Source organism: Apiospora hydei (genome assembly GCF_038363865.1).
Source record: "Apiospora hydei strain CBS 114990 chromosome Unknown utg000005l_segment0_segment0, whole genome shotgun sequence".
Taxonomy (NCBI): domain Eukaryota; kingdom Fungi; phylum Ascomycota; class Sordariomycetes; order Amphisphaeriales; family Apiosporaceae; genus Apiospora; species Apiospora hydei.
Window position 1 is genome coordinate 4,672,473 of NW_027117364.1, and position 20,934 is coordinate 4,693,406.

The window sequence follows — 20,934 nt, forward strand, 5'->3', positions numbered from 1 at the left end:
CCTCGGACATTTTGTAGAGTTGCCTCCCGACCATGACGGCTTACATCTATACTGCGCCCTATCTCAATATAGCCACAGGAAGTGCCAAGAAGCGCACCAGTCCAATGTCTCAGGCAACTACTCTTTGGTCAGCAGCTTTCCGTGATCCTCCTGCTCTTCCTCCCGGCTCTGTACGGCGGTATCCACCTCAGCGCCTGGAACTACATGTTCGGCACCGCCCTCGAGACGGTCATGTGGTGGTGCTCGGCCATGGGTATCATGAAGGGATACCCGCTGTTCTGTATCCTGGCGTTCAGCCTAGGCAAGCTGATGAAGGTTCGCAAGCGCGACGACTACTTGGACACGGCAGTTCTGGTCTTTTGTATGTGGTGCATGCTGTTGGTATACGTTGCCGCAAGTGTCTACGTCGTCGCAGAGACGTGTATCAGTCTCTACGCAGTTCCGGCGAGGGTATATTGGATACCGCACTGGGTAAAGATGCTTCCACACTTCTGATACCCGGGCAAAGATTACTAAACGTCCGAACCCGGCCCCACATACATTCATGTTAATTCCAGCCCCTAATCCCAAATCGAATTTCTTTTGTGATGGATAGATCTTTTTGAACAAAGAGAAGCTCTGCGACAACGCAAACAAAGAACTGGGCCAAAAGCTCTCACCTAGACCAGAGTCCATGAGCTCTCTAACAATCTTGATTAAACCTCTTCACAATTGGTTCAAAGAGTATTCTATCCTTCTGTTGTCGCCCAAGCCGAATTGCTCCCGGTACAGCAACCACAAAGACAAGATGTGCGACGACAAAGGCACAACAGCACGGAAATCACAAAAGGGTTGTTCTGCTTCGCACTACATAATGAAGCGGGAGGCCGACGAAGACGGGGAGACTCGGCAAGAAGAATCGAAGACAAGCAAACGGCTTCACGACGACACTGTCCGAAATAACCAAGACCACACACCACTACCAGCCAAACGACGCTTTCGCCCCGAGAGCGTTTCCAGCCGAGTAACGGACTGGATAGACCAGGTTTCTACCGAAATTTCCGGGACATCTCCCCCTCTTGCTACACAAGACCTTGCAGATCCAGACGCAGGACCGTCCGATCTAGTAAATATGGCACCACAGGCACCTTCCTCTCAATATGCGCCCGACAGTGCCGAGGCTTCTAACAGCCCAATGACAACGGCCACATCCAGTCGCAAACAGCGGCTGGTAAATCTACACAATTACAGGGAAAATTATCTGGAGGAAAGTAATATCTACTTTGTTCTACCAGAGGATGTCAAGCCCGCTCTCCCAGAATGGGCAGCTCAAGCTTGCCATGACATATTGAGCGCTCCTAACCCACCGGAGCCACTCCCTAAGATGGATTTGTACCCTCTACAAAAGATGCAGAGAAGAGATGCAACAGCGGAAGTCAGCACCCTTAATTGGCTCAAAGCGAATTTGTTCCCGACGGACATCAACATCAGGGAACGTGGGCTGGCCCTGCAGTCGTGCATACCTTTCAAGCGTGCCTGTGTGCCGGGAGGTTACGCCCCCAACCCGGTCTCTGAACCAGTACCAGACCTAGTCTACGGGTACACGCTCGGAAAGGACTTCGTGCCCTTTATCGGCCCTCAACTGACCGCTAGCGCAGCAATGGATCCAAGCCAGGGCAACCCAAGCGGTTACGACCTCGCTTTCCCCTTCCTCATAGTCGAGTGCAAAGTGGATGCAGCTAACAAAAAGCTGCTTAAAAGTGGGAGAGAACCAGTGCCTGGGTGCTTCTGCTACCTGCGTTTCGATTATCAATAGGCTGAACAGCCTATTGGAGCTGAAACGTGAGGGGGCCGAGAAAGTGCGTAATACCATCTTCAGTATTGCCGTCAACCAGGATGTCGCCCGATTGTACGTTTCGTGGATGGGGGATGACGATATCTACTATATGAAGAGGATCTGCCTGATTGATTTGTGGTTAGAGTCCGGCCGCCGCGACTTGGCGCGCTACGCTGCAAACATAATGGACTGGGGGAGAGGAGCACGTTTCGAAGATATCCAGCGGGCTCTTGATATCATCAGTGATGAGGACCGGACGAAGAGTTCAGTTAGAGCGAAGGCAAGGTCTATAACGCCAGATACGCACTCCTCGAAGCGACAGCGTAAATAGACGTAGAAACTCTACAAATCTCTTGAGATTACTTCTTTTTTGTTTTTATTTCCATTGATGAGAGTATGTATTGGTGAGATATATAGTAAATACATAATGTCGGAATCATCAAACTCACCCCTGTAACCATGGCCCATCTAGTCTCGATTCTCCTCGTTATTAGTGTCCCTTCCATCTAGACCACAACGAATGGCGAAGCTTGTGAATTTGTGTTGACAATCTACTATCATAACAAAGTCAAAGAAATCGTGGATGGGTTGGCTTAGATAACATGATGCTCTTTGTCAAGAACGGAGAACCTCCACGAAAGCGGCAACCAATGTATTCTTGCTGGAAGTCTCACGCATCAAGTTCGGCTCCTTGGACTTCTCGCTCACTGAGCGTCTCAAACAGAAGACTAAGAGCAGTTTCAGCTTTATATGTTACTATCGCAGCAATTGCCATACCTGGAAGTACAGGATTTCGTCCTCCCAGCGCCGCAGCATCTTGGCCATCTATCTTGGGTTTAAAGCCTCATGAGGTAATTGGATGTACACATCATCGGCCGTAATACGGCCTTTGATGTTCGTGGAGTTCAGTTTATAAGGCGTTCCAAAGGCAAGTGATTACTTGATCAAGAAAAGTGTTCATTCGTCCCGAACGTTGGCCCCCAAACTGTCATTTATTTCTTCCTGCGCCGGGGCCTTAGGTTGTACCTGTCTGCTATGGTCTCCTTCTCCTTTCTTGTCGTGGCCTCCTCATTTTCTGTCATAGCCTCGTCCTCTTCTTTTGTCGTGGCCCCGTCCTCTTTGCTTGCCATGGCCTCGTCCTCTTTCCTTTCCAACTCGACCAAGTAATCAAGCGCAGCCAGGATCTGCCGCAATCGATGGCCCTTCCCCCAATCCACAATGTTCCTGACATATCGGCGGAATTTGAGGAAGTGGTCCGGGTCGCTCAGCAGAAAGCTAGCAGCCCGTCTCGTGCAGTAGCAGTCATCCCCGCTCTTATCGGACTCAACGTACGAGACGAGCAGTTCGGCGGTGTACTGGTTCGCAGCGATGCTGAAAATGGCGTCGTCCACTTGGGGAGCCCCGGTCCCACCCCGCTCCTGCAACAACCGGTCCAGCTTGTTGATGGCCTTGGCACAGGTGGCGGCGCCCCCGAGGCACTGGTTGATCGCGATCCACAGACAGCCCCCGCCATCTTGGCCATCGGGTGCGATCTCTATAAGGAAAAAGGGATATCCGACGTACGGCCCTGCCACGTTGGCGATGCTCGGATGCAATCCCTCGCAGTCGTGGCCCTTGAGTCGGGTAAATGGCGATATCCGATGATACATCGTGTCGTAGCCATACAGCATATCTGGCTGCGGTACGGCGACTCTGTCAGAAGCAGCACCCCCGGGAACACAGTCAGGTTCGAACGGCCCTCTGTTTTGCAAGGTCAACCCGGCCCTGTAAAGGGCTCCACCTGATGGGAATACGTAGTCCCCGAACCAGGTCTCAAGCTCATATTCCATTGTGCCATCCTCCTGAAACTCTAGCAGTCTCAAAACCCCGTCTTCTTTAAGTACTTGTTCACGTGACGGCTCCGTCTCGTCACGGGGCCTCTGCAAAAGATCGCATGCTGCCGAGACAGTCGCTGGAACAGTTGGCCCAAGTCCAGCTGGAGCGTAGATGATATTGTTCCAGGCCAAATGCCGATACCTGTAATCCACCTTCTCGACCAGCAACTTCTCAGTGACGCCGGTGCGGCAACTGTAACAAGTGCGTGCCTCGCTGATGTGGCTCGTACTCGGTGTCCACTGTGAAAAGGGAGGTGTCGCCGGTCCCTGGAAGCCTCCTCCACCGTTACTCGTCTCGCGGCGTCCATCCAGACAGGTTTCCGATGAGTCCGGGATCAGATCTAGCCATTCCCGTACCTGGAGAGCAAGACGCTCCCCGTACGAGGGGCGCTTTTTGGTTGGTTCGAGATCTTCAGTATCCTGGAGTGTCGCCAAGGGCCGTTTGCCGCTGGGCGTTCGGAATTCATCGCCATATGTGTGGTCCATCTGATTTCCCCACGATGTGTCCACCATAACTCATTTGCTAGAAGAATTGGTTGAGTTTGGAGCTGGTAATGGCGGCATTGATGGAATCAAGTCATGGGAACTTTCTTTGTTCAGGACAAAGAGCTTCCCCGAACACGGCCTCATCGTGCCAAAAGACCGAACAACCGTGATGGTAACCGTTTAAAGCCTGTATTAGAAAAATATATGCAAAACAGCAGTATCCTGTTGAGTACAAGACACCCATGAAGAAATTCATACAAAATCGAACGACAGTCTAAATGTTCTAGATTTTCCCTCGGGGTCGTAATTATCGTGAAACCTTACAGAAGGAAAAAGGAAAATAGCATCTCAATCTTGGCCAAGAAACAAAACATTATGTATCCAACTCCATCCATACCCCTCTTCTCTAACTCTCCTCCCTCGACTTAGCACTCTCAACACAGCTCTGCCACCGAATCATGCGCATATACACGAGCTCGATAACCGCAATCGCCGCGACGCCGACCCCGAGCCCGAGCCAGACGCCCACGAGCTCGAGCCCCGGCGCGCCGAGCGAGAGCCAGACGGCGAGCGGCACGGCGGCGACGTAGTTGACGGGAAACACGACCCAGCCCGCGACGCCCTGGCGGCCGAGCCCGCGCAGCATGCCGTTGCAGCCGCAGGCGACCGAGTCGACGACCTGGAACGCGACGACGGCGAGGATGGAGCGGGCCGCGATGGCGCAGACCTCGCTATCCTCGGAGAAGAAGCGCGGCAGCCGGTCGCGCAGCGCGAACATGAGGGCGCCGTCGAAGACACCGATGGCCAAGAACACGGCCGCGTACAGCACGGCGGCGCGGCGCGCGGCCGCGACCTGGCCCGCGCCGATCAGGTGGCCGACACGGGTGCTGATGGCGACGCTGACGGAGAAGGGGATGTGCCAGGTGATGACGGAGACGGTGGACAGGATGGTCTGGGCGGCGAGGTGGGCGGTGCTGATGTAGCTGGTGCTGAAGGTCATGATCTCGAAGGCGAACCACTCGCCCAGGTTGACGACGGAGCCGGCGAGCGAGAGGCGGACCATGGGCCCCCACTTGCGGAAGGCGTCGCGGGAGAAGCCGCCCCAGCAGGCGTGGGACCAGCGGCCCCAGGGCGAGGCGATGTAGGCCAGCAACAGGACGGGGCGGAGGTCGTTGGTGAGGGCCTGGCCCAGGGCGGCGCCCTCGAGCCCGAGGCCGAGCTGGAAGGCGAAGAGCCAGCTCAGCAGGGCGTTGACGCCCGTGCAGACGACGAGGACGACGAGGGCGGCGTTGCAGTCGCCCTGGGCCTGCAGGAAGCGCTTGAGGGCCTCGAAGGAGGCGTAGCCGGGCAGGCCGATCAGACTGACCTGGAGGAAGACGCCGGCCTTGGCGGCGAGCTCGGGCTGCTTGACGAAGAGGGTGAGGATCCAAGGGGAGGCGAGCCAGAAGGCGCCGATGGGGACGAGGGCGGCGAGCATGAGCAGCAGCATGCGCTGGATGTGCAGGCCGACGCCCTTGAGGTTGCCGGAGCCGTAGGCCTGGGCGCACAGGGTGTCGAGGGCGGTGGCCATGCCCTCGAAGGTGGCCAGGCCGACGATGTTGAGCGTGGTCAGGCCGATGCTGGTGGCGGCCAGGTCGGCGGCGCTCAGGTGGCCCGCTACGGCGGTGGTGATGACGGTCTGGGAGTACTGCAGCAGGTAGGTGCCGATCAGGGGCACCGAGTACCGCAGCAGGATCCAGAGCTCGGACGATGAGGTCTCGGCCTCGGTCTCTGTAAGCGCATCGTCGTGGTCATGGTCGGGCGGTGACGATGACGGTGGCGGCAGCAATGCGTCCGTCTCGTCTGGGTGCCGTTGACGACCGTTGCGGTCGGGCCCTGAAGGCTTGCCATTGGCGGTTTGCAGGGGCATTTTCGGAAAGCCAATTGGTTTAGGGGGAGAGTCTTTCTTTTTTCTCTTTTTTCCCTTAGCCCCTTTGGCAATTGAAGTTTGTACTTTGCTTTCAGTAAAGTTACGGTAACCAACGAAGGGCCACCGACAGTTGCATTCGTGGGGACTTGAGTTTGCTCCTGCCTGCCTGCCTTCCCAACCGAAGCTAAAATTTATTCTTGTTTCCCCACTGCTGACGCTAATCCCTTCTCCAATTGAACGGGCACGGCTCGCATTGGCAGGTTTGGCCTGGTCCGTCGTGCCACTTGTGGATTCGCCTTCCCGGGGCGTGTTGCCGGCTCCACCTTTGCCGCTCCGGATATCGGATGCTTTTAAGGGGCGAGCTAGAGTAGCCCAGCCGAATGTGCCTTAAGTAAGCGTAAGCCTGCCTGCATATATTGACTTTTTTTTGTTCTTTTGCTTTTCGACTCATACCAGCGCAGGCCCGCAGAAGCAAGTGACTCAAAACCGAGCAAACCCAACACATATCGACTCAAAAAGGAGGTATTATACCCCAATACCCCCCAGACTCTAAAAACAATTCAAAATTCCAGACTCTCATGGAGCCTGCCTGCATATATACAGACTCGAGACGGTCCTCGATGTCACGGATGATCCTAGCAAGACAACAGGTAATTATATCTCTATCAATCCCTCGGAATGCCGTAACTCGGGCAGTCTACATTTATACGCCCACGAAATCATAAATTTAGCACACTTGGTACAAGCCACGGATGCAACTGTCCAACCTTGCTTATAAAAGCGTTTGCACGACATAGAGTCATCTTCAACTGGTCGGTGTAGCGAGAATTACGGCAGTGGCCCGCAGACCAGGTATTACCATGGAAACGTGCGACCTCTTGGAAGCGATCGATCTGTTGTAATACCTCAGAGGCTGGACCCTCGAAATTAACAAGCAATCATCTAGCCGCTTCTATTTTTAGCTGGTCCCTCTGATTGCCTCAAGTCCCAATGAGCTAAGTTGACAATAACAACAAAAGAGCCATGAAGCCCCTTTGTTGCTTGAGATGCTTTGTTCATCCCAGTCTAGACAGCCCCCAGCATAAAGAGACACGCGAAGGCATTGTTTAATAGACATAGAGACGTGGATAATCGTTATATCATGTCTCTTTCAGCCATGGCAAGCCATATAAGCGGTGAAATCCCACAGTGAAACAAACTGAGCTAACTATACTCAAGCAACAATTGTCTATAATTTCCAGTGAAAAGGAACGTAAACCCATTTTTTGTTTCTATTTTCTTATACTTCGTAAAAAGTCATGTCAGGACATGAATCTCTTCCCGGCTTCCTCCCCTACGGAGCCCTGCCCGACTGGGGCATGTCGGACTACGCCTTCAAGCTCCACCGCCAGCTGCTGCTAGCACAAAACCACAACAGCAGCAGCCGCAAGTCCAAGGGAGCGAAACCCAACGCCCCCGGAGCGGACGACAGCCAGCCCCGGCCCGCACTCTGCGCCGTGTGCCGCAGCCTCCGCCGCCTCAACTGCACGCACGTGAGCGCGAAGCGCTGCGCCAGCCTCCGGCCCGCGTCGAAGCGGAAGCCAGTAATCGCTCCCCCAAGAACGAGAAGGACAGTGACGAAAGTCTGGAGTGCTACGACTTCTACGCGTGCGGGGACGTCTTCGCGCGCAGCACGTACGACGAGCTGATCACGGATGCGAACCGGCCCCGCTTCCGCGCGGACCGGGGCGACCGCCGCTGCGCCGACCTGTGCCCGCTGTGCTGGACGGAGGCGTGCTGGGGCGAGCGGGGCGCGCAGCGGTGCGTCCGGCTGACGGTGCGGGCGCCGCTGCGGCTGCGGCGGCAGCGGCTGATCCGGCAGGGTAAGCTGAAGGAGGACGGGTCGGCCCAGGAGGGGACGACCGCGCTGGACCCCAAGGAGGACACCACCATCGTGCGGCGGGTGCGCGCCGACCAGGAGCTGAAGAAGTGGCGCGTCAGGGGCTTGATGAAGGGGAAGGTCCAGGTCGTCATGGATGAGGAGTACCGCATCCAGCGCCGCGATAGGAGATCTAGGAGGAACTACGATATCTGCTAGACAGACATTCTTTCGTCGTACATAGTTAGAGCATAGACTGCATAGAGCATGGGATAGCATTTGGTTAGGTAAGCGTTTTGGTTTAGTTGAATACATTCCGTACAAATTACGTGTACTTGTTGATTCCCTCCGTGAAGAAATTATTGGCTCGCGATTTGTCTGGATATTGCAGCTTGTCTCACTCAGTCAGCCCGGCACCGAAACAAGGACCAATATCAGTTTGCACCCACTGCGGTACCTTAACCAATATCACCTAGAACCTCCTAGCCGTCATCTAAGTTGGATCCCGATACTGCCCAAGGTTCTGCCCCTGTACAATACAAAAGGACACTCCTGGACCACAGGGCTGTCATGGTGGAGTGAACCAAGGTCTTGATCGGTGTGGGAACCGATAAGCATGGAGGGCCAGTATCCAACAGCAATGACAACAATAACGACATAATCTGCTCTATTTGCACGGCTACCAAATATTCAAAAACACTGTGGAACAGGTAGCAAACGTTTCTCAACTACAAATTTGCCTCCCACATCACCGTGCGGTGCTCGAAGCTCTTCGCATCAGCAGGCCAGCTTAGAGTATTTCTTGACGTTTCTCTTCCACGCCACTCCAAAGCTCTTCAACCAATGGAATCAGCGCATCTGGCAGCGGTCCCTTGCGGATCAGGCCGACTGTGTCGATGACTTGCTGCAGCTTGCTGGCCCCAATGATCACGCCGTCGTCATCCTCCAGGCTGGAGTGGTGAGTTAGCCATCGGAGTGCCACTTCAGCTGGAGTGAGCCCCTGAGCCTTGACCGCGGCATCGAACTTCTTCATAGCGCTCGTCAGGTCCTCATCACCAAAGAGCTTACGCACCATAAGTCCGAATGGATGATCATCTCCGAAACAGGTCCCTGCGTGTTCATTGTTGACCAGCTTACCGGTCAGGAAACCGGCAGCTAGGGGCCTTTGATGGTAGTTCAGTCAGACTAGCCTTTACACGGTAGTATAGGCGGAACTCGTGTCAACATACTGGAAGGCATTATACTTGATACCATGGGCCCGGAGGAGTGGCAGCAGCCGCTTCTCCATCCCGCGCGATATCAGGTTGTAGCAGCCTTGGTAGCAGACGGGCTTTTGCCATCCATTCTTGTCGCACAATTGCAGCATCTCCGATAGAATCGGAGGGGGTACATTGGAGGCAGCCCACTGATGACGACAGGTTGTCAGCCTGGTGCCTGTTGAAGGATATAATCATTTTATGAGGCTGGAACCTACCGCTTTGCAGCGCCCTTGTGATATCTGGTCAATGAAGTTCCTGACCTGCTCCTCGAGAGGGGTTGCAGGATCATGGCGATGGATGTGAAGTACGTTAACCTGTTGGTTTGGGGATGGGAGAGTAATTTGACAGCGTAGCTCTAGCTGGCATGTCATCCAGTACTCACAGCTTCCCGTCTCAAGCGGTGGAGGCTGGCGACGGTGGATCGGTCGATGGCGTCTTTGGTCAAGTTACCGCTGCCATCGGTTGCCGTATCGGTGAAAATCTTGGTATCAACCAAGAAGTTCTTACTCAACTGTACGTTCTCACCAAGAAGCTCTTCGGCTCGGCCCGGGCTGTTAGGGGGTAGCGCGCGCCGGAATCAAGCCTCGTGATGGCCAAGTCCTGGAGTGTATGAAGCAACTCCTGGACGGTCTCGGCGTCTTGGAATGCGGACATTGGCATTCCTAAGGAAGCTGTGCCGAATATGATCTGTGGTGCCATGGTTGACTTATCGAATTGGGGCTTGGCAGGTCTGGGAAAGGCGAACGAGGCAAGAAAGCAACCAACCGGATGAATAGTCCATGGATTTTTCGAGTTGAGGTTGCCCTTTCGACTTTGTAGGGACTTGAGGAAAGTGGGCAAACTACTGTAAGTAGTAGTACCGTATTATCTGTACTTCTTCAGGGCGTTTTAGCGGATTTGGGTACTAGAGGCCCTGTAGCTCCGGGGCGTTTCAAGGGCCCCAGGCGCTGGAAGCTCTTAACTCTAGGGCACTTTAGGCTGTCAGCTCCGGTTCATCCTGTGCACCGACCACTTCAGGCCCTGAAGCTCCTACAAGCTCTGCTTGTAATTACAGGCCATTCCAGGTTCCTAAACACTTGCGAGTTTTCCATGCGATTCAAGTCGACGGCTCGAGATATTCGAGGTTCTTGGCAAAGGTCTCGCTAAGACCCTCCAGCAAAGACCACGCTTGGCCGGCATACTGGTCAAGAAACATGACAAGCTACACCTCAACCGCCCAGACGACATCGAAAAGACGGTCACTTTTATACACAGGACTACACAAGCTAGTCGTACCTTTCAGCTGTTTGGACGACGGCCCGGGCAAGCTGCATGAAGCAAGGAGGTTATTTGAGCGTTTGAGTGATGTGGGGTTCAAGTAGCTGTGTGTATCTTAAACGCAATATCAGCGTAAGAAGGGCATACCAGTTCCTCCAAGGTAACACAGACCCCATGAAGACACGCAATATATTGCCTACGTCTTGGATGTTCTCCATACACAGTCCCCTAGCATCACCATATTCTATGCCAATGTAGCCTCGCTTATGCAATGTTGGCCTGGGGAGGGATGTTGGGTACGGAAGAACTCCCATGCAGGCAGGTATGCTGCCTGTTCTATTCTCATCCCTTGGTGGCCAAGTCGCGCCGTATTGTTGCACCAACAGAACCGGGCACGGTAATTAAGGGCGGGCAAGGCCCCGAGAGCCACGCAACATCACCTTCCATTCTTCGACTTATTTGAACCTCGGTGCTCACACCTCGCTGACCAGAAGCTCCCGCTGAGTGACTATTGACTGTGCACCAAACGCTTCAGTCACTGGCGCTGGCACTATCCCGCCCAACAAGATGTCTTCCTCTACCACCATCTGGTCGTCTCAGCCCTTTCGAACCCTCTACACGGTAGGGTTCTGGTCCGTCAACATTCCCCACCTGCTCTACCTTGCCCTCCGCAACAGCATCGCCCCAATCCGGGCCGTGCCGCAATGGGGCTACCAAACCAGCATGGGCGCGGCCATCCTGCGCGCCCTGTTCCGCTACCTCGCCGTCATCCGCTACCAGCAGCCCCGGCAAATGGTCCCCGGAAAGGCACAAGACCGCTTTGTCCTGATCGCGCCCCCAGACGCCACCCTCTTCCGCGGCGTCCTGGGCGCCCCAGCTACCGCCACACAGCCCGAACCCGTGGGTGCCGTGTGGTCCCCGGCCCCTGTCCCCGTCGCCGTCGCCGCCGCGCTCCCAGGTAACAACGACGACAAAATAACAACAGGTAATCCGCCGCCGCCGCCGCGTCATCGTCTATGCCGCGGGGGTGGCTTCGTCACGGGCTGGGACCCCGACGAGAACTCCAAGAACATCTCGGCCCTCGCGACCGACCACTTTGACGGCACCGCCCACGTGCTGTACGCGCAGTACCGGCTCGCGTCGCGCGCGCACCCGTTCCCCGCCGCCGTCCAGGATCTCCTCGCCGCGTACCATCACGTGCTGGGCCTCGGCGTGCCGCCGCGGGACGTCGTCCTCATGGGGGACTCGGCGGGGGCCAACCTCGTCCTGGCGGTGCTGCGCTATCTGGCGGCTCAGGGGCTGCGGCAGCCGGGTACGTAAAATTGGCCGTCCTTGTTTTTCTTTTCTTTTTTCTTCTCTCTTTCTCGCCAGCCGCAGCAGCTTCTGCTCGACGACTATGGGGCGGGGAGTGGCAGGCGAGATAACCCCATGCTGACGCTATAAGCACAATACAGGCGGTGCCGTGCTCTTCTCGCCCTGGGTTGAGGTGACGGCGGAGGCTGTCCAGAGATACAGCCGCTCGGTCGCAAGTCGACACGACATCCTCGACGTGCCCCTCCTCGAGTGGGGTGTCGACGCGTACCGTCCCCAGGGGAAACCTTTGACGCAGGAAGAGGAGGGCTACATCTCGCCGCTGCACCATCCGTTCCGGCTGGAGACGCGCCTGTACGTGAACGCGGGCAGTCTGGATGGCGTCTACGAGTCCATCAGCCTCTTTGCGAGGCAGATGGCGGACGTGGCGGGGAACCGGGTGCGGTTCCACACCACGGAGAACATGCCGCATGACTACTTCCTGACGTACCCGCTCCTGGGTACGAAGGAAGAGGCTTGTGCCGCTCTCAGGAATGCAAGGGATTTCCTTCGCGGTTAGAGAGGAGCGTAGGGCTCCGTGGGGCACGGGGAGCTTTATCATTGGCCTCTGCCGCGTCACGCTGTGGTGTGAGGAGGCGGGCCCGCGATGAACCAAAGTACCCAAGCAACGTCAGACAAGTGGCGTCAAGACCAAATTCAAGGTATGTGACTTCAATTGACCAATTGGATCTGTAGCTATGTAGCAGGCATACGCCAGCCAATCCATTCTCTGCGTGTCTATCTGGAGATGCATCATCATGCCGCTTGAGGTGCCGCTTGATGCGCCACCTCGGTGATCATCTCAACCAGCTCCTCCGTCTTGCTTAGCATGGCCGAGTGGCCTGAAGCCAGGCGGCGCACCGTAGACCCGGCGCTTTGGCCGAACGCCTCCTGATACGGCGGCGGCACGGCCTGGTCGTTGTCACAGACGACGTATGTCGACGGGACATAGCGGTAGGATGCGCGCGTGAGTCTCGTCTGCTACACCCCGTAGGCCTGGTCGATCATCTTGGAGTTCCAATGGTCGGCCTCATCTTTGGGCAGGTCGTTGTAGATGACGCTCGAGTCCTTGAGGCAGAAACGACCGTTGGGCCGTACGTCGTTGTTGGGGACTCGCCGAATACATCAAGGACGGACTGACCTTCGGCGAGAATAAAGGCAGCAAAGAAGAACAGGTGGAAGACCCCGCCGGCCAATCCGCGGCTCTTCCGGTTGCTCCAGCTGAGATCCTCCGGCACTCCCTCGGTCCCGACCAGCCCTCCATAGGAGTGCATCAGAACCAGTACGTTGCAATGTTCGTCCTCGACCAGGCGACGCAAAATGGATTGGGCCTGGTCGGCATCGGTAGCGAGGGACTTTGAGGCGAAGTCCGTCTCGTCCTGGCCTGACAGGCTTGGCAGGGTGGGATGGACAACAGGGAAGCCCCTCTTCTCCAGTGCTGCAGTCAGTCGGCCGTAAACCTCCGGGAGTTGGAATGAGCCTTGCAGCAGCAGAATGGTCGGTTGAGACATGATGATTTGAGCGGGACTTGGTCAGAAGACGAAGGTTTCTGAGAGACAATTCACTTAGGGATGGCAATTTAAGTAGGATAGCAAATGAGTCTTGAATTCTTTGTTTCCCCCAAATAAATACCTACGTAAGTGAAGTTGGCCCGGCGGGGCTTGTGACACCCCTGGGGGCCGGAAGCCCCTCAGCACCGTACGCCTGCCCCCGCCGAAAAGTCGCGCGTCCGCTCTCCCATACACAAGAAGGCTCTCTGCTGCTTATATATGGGAAAGCGGACGGGATCCATAGTATTCAGCAGGATGTGGTCGTGTGTGACAAACTTCCCATTTATTCCTCCTCGTCATCTGATGAGTTTGAGTGTGAAGGTGCCCTGGCAGCGATCCATGGAGATCTTCCCCTTTTAGTTCTTATCCAGTTATTGTGATTCGAAAGAGCTATTATGAAAACCTCTTTACTGCATAGACTTGTAGGACAGATAAACCTGCATAGCACCCTCGATGCTCTGCACCAGACCGAAGAACAAGGTCAAGGCAAAGACCAGCACAGCCACCCAGAACGTGTACCACTGCACCCCGTCTCGACGATCCCACCACCACTGCGAGAGCGTCCGGGGCTTGGCGTCGTCAAAGGCTTGCTTGAGGATGACGAGCCGGTCGTGCCAGTAGAGGAAGCGCTCGAACCGCCTGTCCCGCGACCGCAGCGTGCCGCACTTGGCCACCGTCAGATCAACGACACCAGACCGACCGTCGTCGCCCGCCGAACGGAGCCACGAGGAAACGGTCCGGTCGCTCTGTGGAAATAGCAGGGCCAAAGTGCGGAGGGTCTCTTCCACGAACCCGTTGGGATATAGGGTCCCGCTGACGCTGTGCATGGCGTGTGTAAGTCAGGATGATTGGCAAAAGATCTGCTACATTTCGAATAGAAATGATGCGACTAACCTCTGGTACATCTTCAGGAAACTGGCATGATGATATATGAAGACCGCCGTATCATCTTCGGTCAACCGTAGGTGGTTTGCGAGGTTACTGGTCCAGAGGATCCTAATTCCTCCAATGCGCGTCAGGTTGGGCGCGTTAAAGACGCCGTCCAGTCTCATATCGCGCGCCTCTAGAGTTCTTGTCAGAACAAAGTGCGAGGTCAGCGCATGGCGCAGAGGTCCAGTCGTCCAGGTGACGAAGTCTTGCATCGACAGTTTGAAGTTACACTCGCCGATATCCGTCATAGTCAGCAGGGTGGCGCATAGATCGACCGAGTGTTCGGCATAGCAGCGGCTGTAGGACTTCTGGCATCCGTTTTCCTCCAACGACGTGACGTAGGCGAGGATGTCCTCCCTTGCGTCTCCGCGCAGGATACGGTCGCTGATCTTGACCACGTCTGCATGCGTACGCTGAAAGACGTTTCTCCCGCCATCTGCAAGGTATTCCAGGCACTTGGACGAGTAAAAGTCGAAATATGGCTGCGAGTCGGCCTTGAGGTTGATTGCACCCCATAGCCATTTCTTGAGGTCACTAACGATGGGCTTAGGAATCGGGCTGGCTAATAGTGACCTTTCCAAGGGAGAGTTTTGCATTTTGTTGCTATCCGAAGAAGTCCATAGCAATATGTTAGATCAACGAGAGCAGCAGATGGTGTATTGAGTGCTGGTCCAGTGAACAACACGATATTTACACAAGAGAAAGCAGTGGCTAAGCAAATAACCGCTGTTATGGTGCTCTACCCCTGCAAATATGCCTTGCAACACAATCGTGATGATGCAGCGACTTCGATCTTGTAATGACTTGATCATGTAGATTTGGCCATCCACGCCTTAGTCAACCTGAAACATCCAGTCTCCTTGGGCACAACCATTGCGTTGCTGCCCAATGCCGTCACGTTAAATTGCTGAGCGAAGATTCGGGCAGACAAATGTAAAAACCGCCTGGCAGATTGCCTGGCCCGAGCAGATGAACGATTGGCTGATTGTTCGTGTTCAGGAGCTGAACTGGTTCCGGCAATTAACGTGGCGTTGCTGGAGATAGTGGAAGTTGATTTTACTGCTGAGTAAACGCCGTGAGGTGGTGCACGACGCTGAGCAGAGAAGAAAAAGCGAAGCCAGTTCAGTCAAGTTGATAGACTTGTAACATAATGGGTTTACATGATCTTAGAGCAAAGCCAGAGCACTTGGCCCGTTGCCCCTTCTAGGGTCCCTTCATATATCATTGAAAATCGTATATATTGCTTCATGGAAAGCGGCCTATATACTTACACCTAGACTGGAGCTGTTCCCTGACAGGACTTACTCACAAACGGACCTCATGGTGACATTGCGTAGGTAGGAAGCAAAGTCACGATACAGGCTGTATGCTACGAATCAGGCACTCAGATATCAAAATATCTTTCTTTGCGAGTTTGAATATCCTTCAATGTGAAGGGAGGATGTCGTCAGACTAGACTATCAATATACATCGGAAGATTATCGGGCGAGAAATTCCACCACTGTCGACCTGCGACTGGGACTGCTGAGCCACTACCGTTTCCAGTCCCGGTCCTGCACCCCACACAGGGGCCACCACATCGTCGATTATGAGCCTCTTCCAGCCTAGGCCGTGTAGGCCCATCCACACCCAAAACCCACAAAGAATCTACCTGTAGTATTTCGAAGCACATGAAACACGGCCGCCTCGCCGAACAGGGCGCTCGTCAGCCTGTCGTTGCCCGTTTGGGCGACCCAATCAGCCGATTTGTGGGGGAGCCACCCACCATCGCGTGGCCGATCGCTATGTTGGCACATCCCATCATCACCTTTTGACAGGAAAGCTTGACGTTCGCAGTTGGCACATTGGGCATGCATCTTGCTGTTGATTATTTCAGCCGGACTGGTGGAGCAGCTGACCAGAGATACATAAACGCATTTCCTTCCCTGTTCCCGTCTAATCTTGCCGCTGAAGATCTCTTGCTCCAGGATCTATTCACGTTCACTTCTCTCACTCTCTTTCACCCAAAACACTCTTTCACGTCCCATTCATAAACCTACATACTAGCCGAGCTAGTTTTTCTCATTTGCATACCTACACTCCAACCATGCATACCCCCTCGATCCTCGTCTCCGCCCTGGCCCTGGCCCAGGCCGCCGCCGCCGCGCCCTCGGCGATGCCCCGACAGGCCCCCGCCAACTGCACCAACGTCCAGGTCTTCGTCGCGCGCGGCTCCCTCGAGGAGATCCCGGGCCGCCAGGGCAAGCTCGTCGACGCCGTGTGCAAGGATATGCCCGCGGGCATGACCTGCGGCTCCACCGACATCCAGTACCCGGCCACCTTTGACGCCTACTGCAAGTCGGTCGGCTCGGGCGTCGCGTTCGCGCTCAAGGCCGTCGAGGACTACGCCAAGGCTTGCCCGGATTCCAAGATGGTCCTTACCGGCTACTCTCAGGTAAGCCTTTCGAACCTGATGTTAACTATTGAAAGTGACTAAGGCTAATACCGAATATCACAGGGCGCGCATCTCATGGGTGATGTCTTGAGCGGTGCTGGTGGTCTCATCCCCAACCAGAACTGCACGCAAGCCAAGACGGCGCCGCTGGCTGCTGATGCCGTAAAGAAGGGTAAGTCGTCCCACCCCCGACCATCAGGTCTGGTGTGCGCGTCGTGTACTCTCGCTAACCCCCATTACAGTCGCGGCCGTGACGCTGTTCGGAGACGTCCGCCATACCGGAAATCAAACCTACAACCTCGCCGAGGGTGCCGGAAAGTCTGGCGTAAGTAGTCGCCCAGCCCCCACCATCTCTCCACGTAACGAGGCGGGCTAACAGTGAAAACACAGATTCTCCCCCGTGTCGGCGCCCAGCTGAAAGACTTGAACGTCCACTCCAACAAGATCCACTCTTGGTGCAACGGACAAGATCCCGTGTGCTCGAGCGGCAACGACATGGATCAGCATCTGACGTACTTCGATCAGTTCACTCCCGATGCGGCTGCCTTCATCAAGAGCAAGTTGTAGACTATATAAAGTATAGAGCCAGTAGACGTTGTATGATACTGTCGGTGTAGGATAAATACATTTCGGATCCAAAAATTATATTACGTCGTCAAAACAAGTGCTTCCAAACGTCCTTCCGGTATACCAGTTTTCTCTTCGTCGTCGCCCGGGACTAGCCAAGGGGTCCCAATACTCCTGATCCAAGGCTATCACCGTGGATCGTCGCGCTTTCTATTTGTTGAGTTCACGGCTGGCTACGGAGTACTTTCGCGCCGGAGTGATATTTTGGTAAAGGTATTGGTGGTACAGCTTGTAGTAAACCGCCCGGTTGCTCTGAATCTGTAATGACATCATCGCTGCCGTTTGGTGCCTCCCACGGCACACCCAAATACAGGTCGTCAGCTCTTTATCGTATGCGACATTCAGCTTGCACGTCGTTCTCGGCAAGGGTTTGCAGAAACACTGCACATACGGGAGAGGCTTGGAACAACATCAAGCCATCCGTTATGTCCCAGACTACATGTAGCTGTTGGCAAGCAATGGGGGAAAGGAATGCAACAAATCATGTCTCTGTCTCTGGCTATCAGATACGCCACGGACCAAGTAGCGCTTCATCTAAAGGAAGGGGAGCTTAGATCAAGAAGAAACTCAATCACGATCAAAACATCCTGCTCAAGTTGTTAAACTTTCATATCGAGGTCAGCCGGCCTTATCTTATTACATCAGACGAAGACTAGGGAGGTCATACAGACTGTTGCCAAATAGTAGTGAACCTGCTGCGTTTTATAACAGATGGTTGTCGGAGTTATCAGTAAAATTCACAAAACCGTTGCAAAGTAGAGAGGGAGGGCGTTAGGAGTGGAGGGCCAGTGGCAAACTCCGCTAAGTTTCGGAGTTGTTGGGAATTATTACCAGATCGCTCGGCCGAGGGCTATGTAGCAAAGTTCTTAGCATACAAGAAGCCCGAGAGCCTACTTGGTCACGGTGGCTGTAGGCAACTAACGCCAACTTGTATTCTCCGCCCTCCCTTTTGGAGATTTCTTGCTACCGATGACATCTCGGACTGCACAAAAGTGCTGTGGATCTCTCTTTGCTCTGGTTGTATTGCGTCTATCGATCGACTTCGATTATAGACACTGCTGGCCATTAACTGTTCGATGAATATGCAAAAGTCGGCCCAGCAAAAACGAAAATGTACAATGACGTGATGTGAGAGTTGCATGTGCCGTTTTCCGTACAGCATTCGGTATGCACAGCAATGCTACATGTGTACAAACCTTGGCTATATAGCTGCAAATAGCACAGATACCTCGTAGAACTCGAATACGGGAACAGAGTAGCACAGTTGAGTATGTGTATTATCCAATGACCGTACCCAAACTGAAGACAGTGATATATGAGTCAAGGGCGGCGGACGGGTCGTCCCTGTGTGATGGTTATAGAAACAGCTATAGGCACAGTGAGTTCAACAACAGCCTGAGAGCAATCCACCAAAACTCAACAAAGACGGCACATATACTTCTCCGGCTCCGAGGTCTGGGTACCAGAAGTCCATGATCCAAGGGGAAAGGAAGAAGAGAAAGTTCTTGCGAAAGGCAGCCGGCCCAGGGGGTATCTCAGGCAAGTCCATTTATCCGACTCCTTGAGTGCTCGCGTCAAAACGTGAAATGAATATCGGGAACTACAAAAACCTCAAGCCAGCCAGCGGAAGGGCATCGATTTGACGAACCTGATAAAGGAGGCTTAATAATACCACGGCCAGACCCTCATCCTCGCTCTGGAGCCCGGCACCACCGAAGAGATGCAAGGGACACAAGGACCAGCTGTAGTGGAGCGTACATCGAACATATCAAGATGATGAGCAATTCAAAAAAGTGGTTACCTTGGGGTATTACTCCGATATCAACTTCTGAACTCCCGACTCCAGGCTGCACCGTTCTCGATACCCCCTTTGTCTAGCCCTTGAAGGCGACAGCCATCATCAAAGTACTCGCTGGGCTAGCGTAGTCGTTCAACAGCACTGTTGAGAAGATCGATGCCATCAACATCATGATAGTCATTCACTCATAGTTGGGCAATTTCCCTCCTCCATGGAGCCTTGTCGGTGTGGCCATCGGTCCCTGTGGAGCATCTTAGATTACGCGAACGACGTGTGGGCGTCTACCCATTCCCTGCACTGACACCATGTTCATGAGAGCTTTCTGGGGGTGGCTGTCTCTACCTCCATACCCCAAGTCTGTTGTCGTGGTTTGAGACCAGAATTTGCAAGATCCCCATCTGTGGCGTCCTTTGCTGGATCCCCATCTGTAGCGTCCTTTGCTGGATGGGCATGCCATTCCATGGTATCTTTATTTTGCCAGATGGCGGGGGAGAGTATCCAATGAAGAAATGCATTGGGTTCATCTCGGTGCAGTTTGATCATCCCGACGGCGGGGTTGTTGAAGCCAGGACATGGCTACTTGAATAGCGGGAGAAGCTAGGCAGGCATCCCTCCTCAAGAGTAAGTAGGCAATGAGAGAGATGACTCTCTGGAGTGTGGCTGTACCTTGTAGGGCCGGGTCGCAAGGGATGGTGGTTCCGGTTTCTTATCTACTAACCCCCGATAAGAAAAGGAGTCTTCTGGATGCTTGCTCGTCTGCCACTCTCACATGCAGGACTACTGGGGATATGCCAGTCAGAATAGCGTACGTGATCATGCGACGGTGGAGAGCGTGGCTTATCGGCTACAATGGTGAACCCGGCTGCCGAGTAAACAAACTTGTCAGGTCAGATGTGTCTTATGTTGAATAAACTAGAAACATCAATGTTCTAGTTTCCGGAAACCGACTTGTTTGCTGGCCGGGTCGGGGTCGGCAGATTCGAGCAACAATATCGTTCATGGGAATCCAGAAGGCTTCGCGCTGCTACTCCTACCTAGCAGTCTGCACGATCGGGTTCTCTTACTAAAATCCCGAGGGAGCTGGGAGCTAGAGCGATGCAGGGTCTTCGCCAGGCCCTAAAAATAAGTAATATTATTCCTGTCAGTGACGCTAGGAGAAAAAAACGAAGGAAGATCATGGTTAGATTTGGTGCAAGTGGAACGTCATCTTACCGTGCCATTTGTGGCGGGCTGGCAGGTGGGGTGGCACTCGAACAGTAATCACACCCAGACAGCATCTGAAACGCTAAACCGTCCATGGCGCTGCGGTGGATGGAAAGCCACCACTGAGGCACTCTCACTTGGCCATGTCAGGAGATAGAGTAATAAAAAGCCATGTGCTCATGGACCGAGGGGGCGTCGAGTAGTTTGTGCACTTTATCGAAGCTAACTTGGATAGTGACAAGCTGAAGAAACGGCTCGATGGCCAAGATGGCCAGTTATTTTAGCCTGTACCGCCGTGTTGGGGTAAATATATGAGCCTGTGAGGAGGAGGGCGTCAGCTTACATGTAATAAATTGACCGGGGCTTTTCAACTGCATTGATGTGTTGACAGAATTGTTTGGTTTTCTCGTTTGGCATCTCAATCGCAAACACGGGAAGTTGACAGCTTGATGTTTATCAGACTGCCCAGGTGCTATGGAGTTGCAATGGAATCAAACCTTGTTAGCAAACACCTGCCTGCTGGTGTTGATTGTGAAACGAGTGCCTTCCCTTGTGGGATTTTGAGGGATGCTAGACAATCTGT

The 20,934-nt window shown here is 54.2% G+C and overlaps 9 protein-coding genes across 9 annotated transcripts; 4 read left to right on the forward strand and 5 right to left on the reverse strand.

The window, feature by feature from the left end:
- Positions 1-204: 204 nt before the first annotated feature.
- Positions 205-495, forward strand: PG997_006945 (uncharacterized protein; the record flags this gene model as incomplete). The annotated part of the gene is made up of 1 exon (XM_066811260.1): positions 205-495. One exon carries the CDS (start codon positions 205-207, stop codon positions 493-495), a length of 291 nt encoding a protein of 96 aa, XP_066670183.1.
- Positions 496-2,808: 2,313 nt separating this feature from the next.
- Positions 2,809-4,176, reverse strand: PG997_006946 (uncharacterized protein; the record flags this gene model as incomplete). The annotated part of the gene is made up of 1 exon (XM_066811261.1): positions 2,809-4,176. One exon carries the CDS (start codon positions 4,174-4,176, stop codon positions 2,809-2,811), a length of 1,368 nt encoding a protein of 455 aa, XP_066670184.1.
- A 406-nt stretch (positions 4,177-4,582) lies between these two features.
- PG997_006947 (MATE efflux family protein) lies at positions 4,583-6,085 on the reverse strand (the record flags this gene model as incomplete). Its single annotated transcript, XM_066811262.1, has 1 exon — positions 4,583-6,085. One exon carries the CDS (start codon positions 6,083-6,085, stop codon positions 4,583-4,585), a length of 1,503 nt encoding a protein of 500 aa, XP_066670185.1.
- A 1,298-nt stretch (positions 6,086-7,383) lies between these two features.
- On the forward strand, positions 7,384-8,162 carry PG997_006948 (uncharacterized protein; the record flags this gene model as incomplete). The annotated part of the gene is made up of 2 exons (XM_066811263.1): positions 7,384-7,617; positions 7,686-8,162. The coding sequence occupies 2 exons, from the start codon at positions 7,384-7,386 to the stop codon at positions 8,160-8,162; spliced, it is 711 nt and encodes a 236-aa protein (XP_066670186.1).
- Positions 8,163-8,733: 571 nt separating this feature from the next.
- On the reverse strand, positions 8,734-9,901 carry PG997_006949 (Aldo/keto reductase; the record flags this gene model as incomplete). Its single annotated transcript, XM_066811264.1, is given in 5 exon segments — positions 8,734-9,106; positions 9,173-9,348; positions 9,418-9,516; positions 9,585-9,713; positions 9,728-9,901. The coding sequence occupies 5 exon segments, from the start codon at positions 9,899-9,901 to the stop codon at positions 8,734-8,736; spliced, it is 951 nt and encodes a 316-aa protein (XP_066670187.1).
- A 1,125-nt stretch (positions 9,902-11,026) lies between these two features.
- PG997_006950 (alpha/beta-Hydrolase) lies at positions 11,027-12,329 on the forward strand (the record flags this gene model as incomplete). The annotated part of the gene is made up of 2 exons (XM_066811265.1): positions 11,027-11,771; positions 11,914-12,329. 2 exons carry the CDS (start codon positions 11,027-11,029, stop codon positions 12,327-12,329), a joined length of 1,161 nt encoding a protein of 386 aa, XP_066670188.1.
- Positions 12,330-12,611: 282 nt separating this feature from the next.
- Positions 12,612-13,320, reverse strand: PG997_006951 (alpha/beta-Hydrolase; the record flags this gene model as incomplete). The annotated part of the gene is made up of 2 exons (XM_066811266.1): positions 12,612-12,721; positions 12,951-13,320. 2 exons carry the CDS (start codon positions 13,318-13,320, stop codon positions 12,612-12,614), a joined length of 480 nt encoding a protein of 159 aa, XP_066670189.1.
- A 446-nt stretch (positions 13,321-13,766) lies between these two features.
- Positions 13,767-14,885, reverse strand: PG997_006952 (uncharacterized protein; the record flags this gene model as incomplete). Its single annotated transcript, XM_066811267.1, has 2 exons — positions 13,767-14,178; positions 14,254-14,885. The coding sequence occupies 2 exons, from the start codon at positions 14,883-14,885 to the stop codon at positions 13,767-13,769; spliced, it is 1,044 nt and encodes a 347-aa protein (XP_066670190.1).
- A 1,490-nt stretch (positions 14,886-16,375) lies between these two features.
- PG997_006953 (uncharacterized protein) lies at positions 16,376-17,290 on the forward strand (the record flags this gene model as incomplete). The annotated part of the gene is made up of 4 exons (XM_066811268.1): positions 16,376-16,723; positions 16,787-16,895; positions 16,966-17,048; positions 17,114-17,290. The coding sequence occupies 4 exons, from the start codon at positions 16,376-16,378 to the stop codon at positions 17,288-17,290; spliced, it is 717 nt and encodes a 238-aa protein (XP_066670191.1).
- Positions 17,291-20,934: the final 3,644 nt, after the last annotated feature.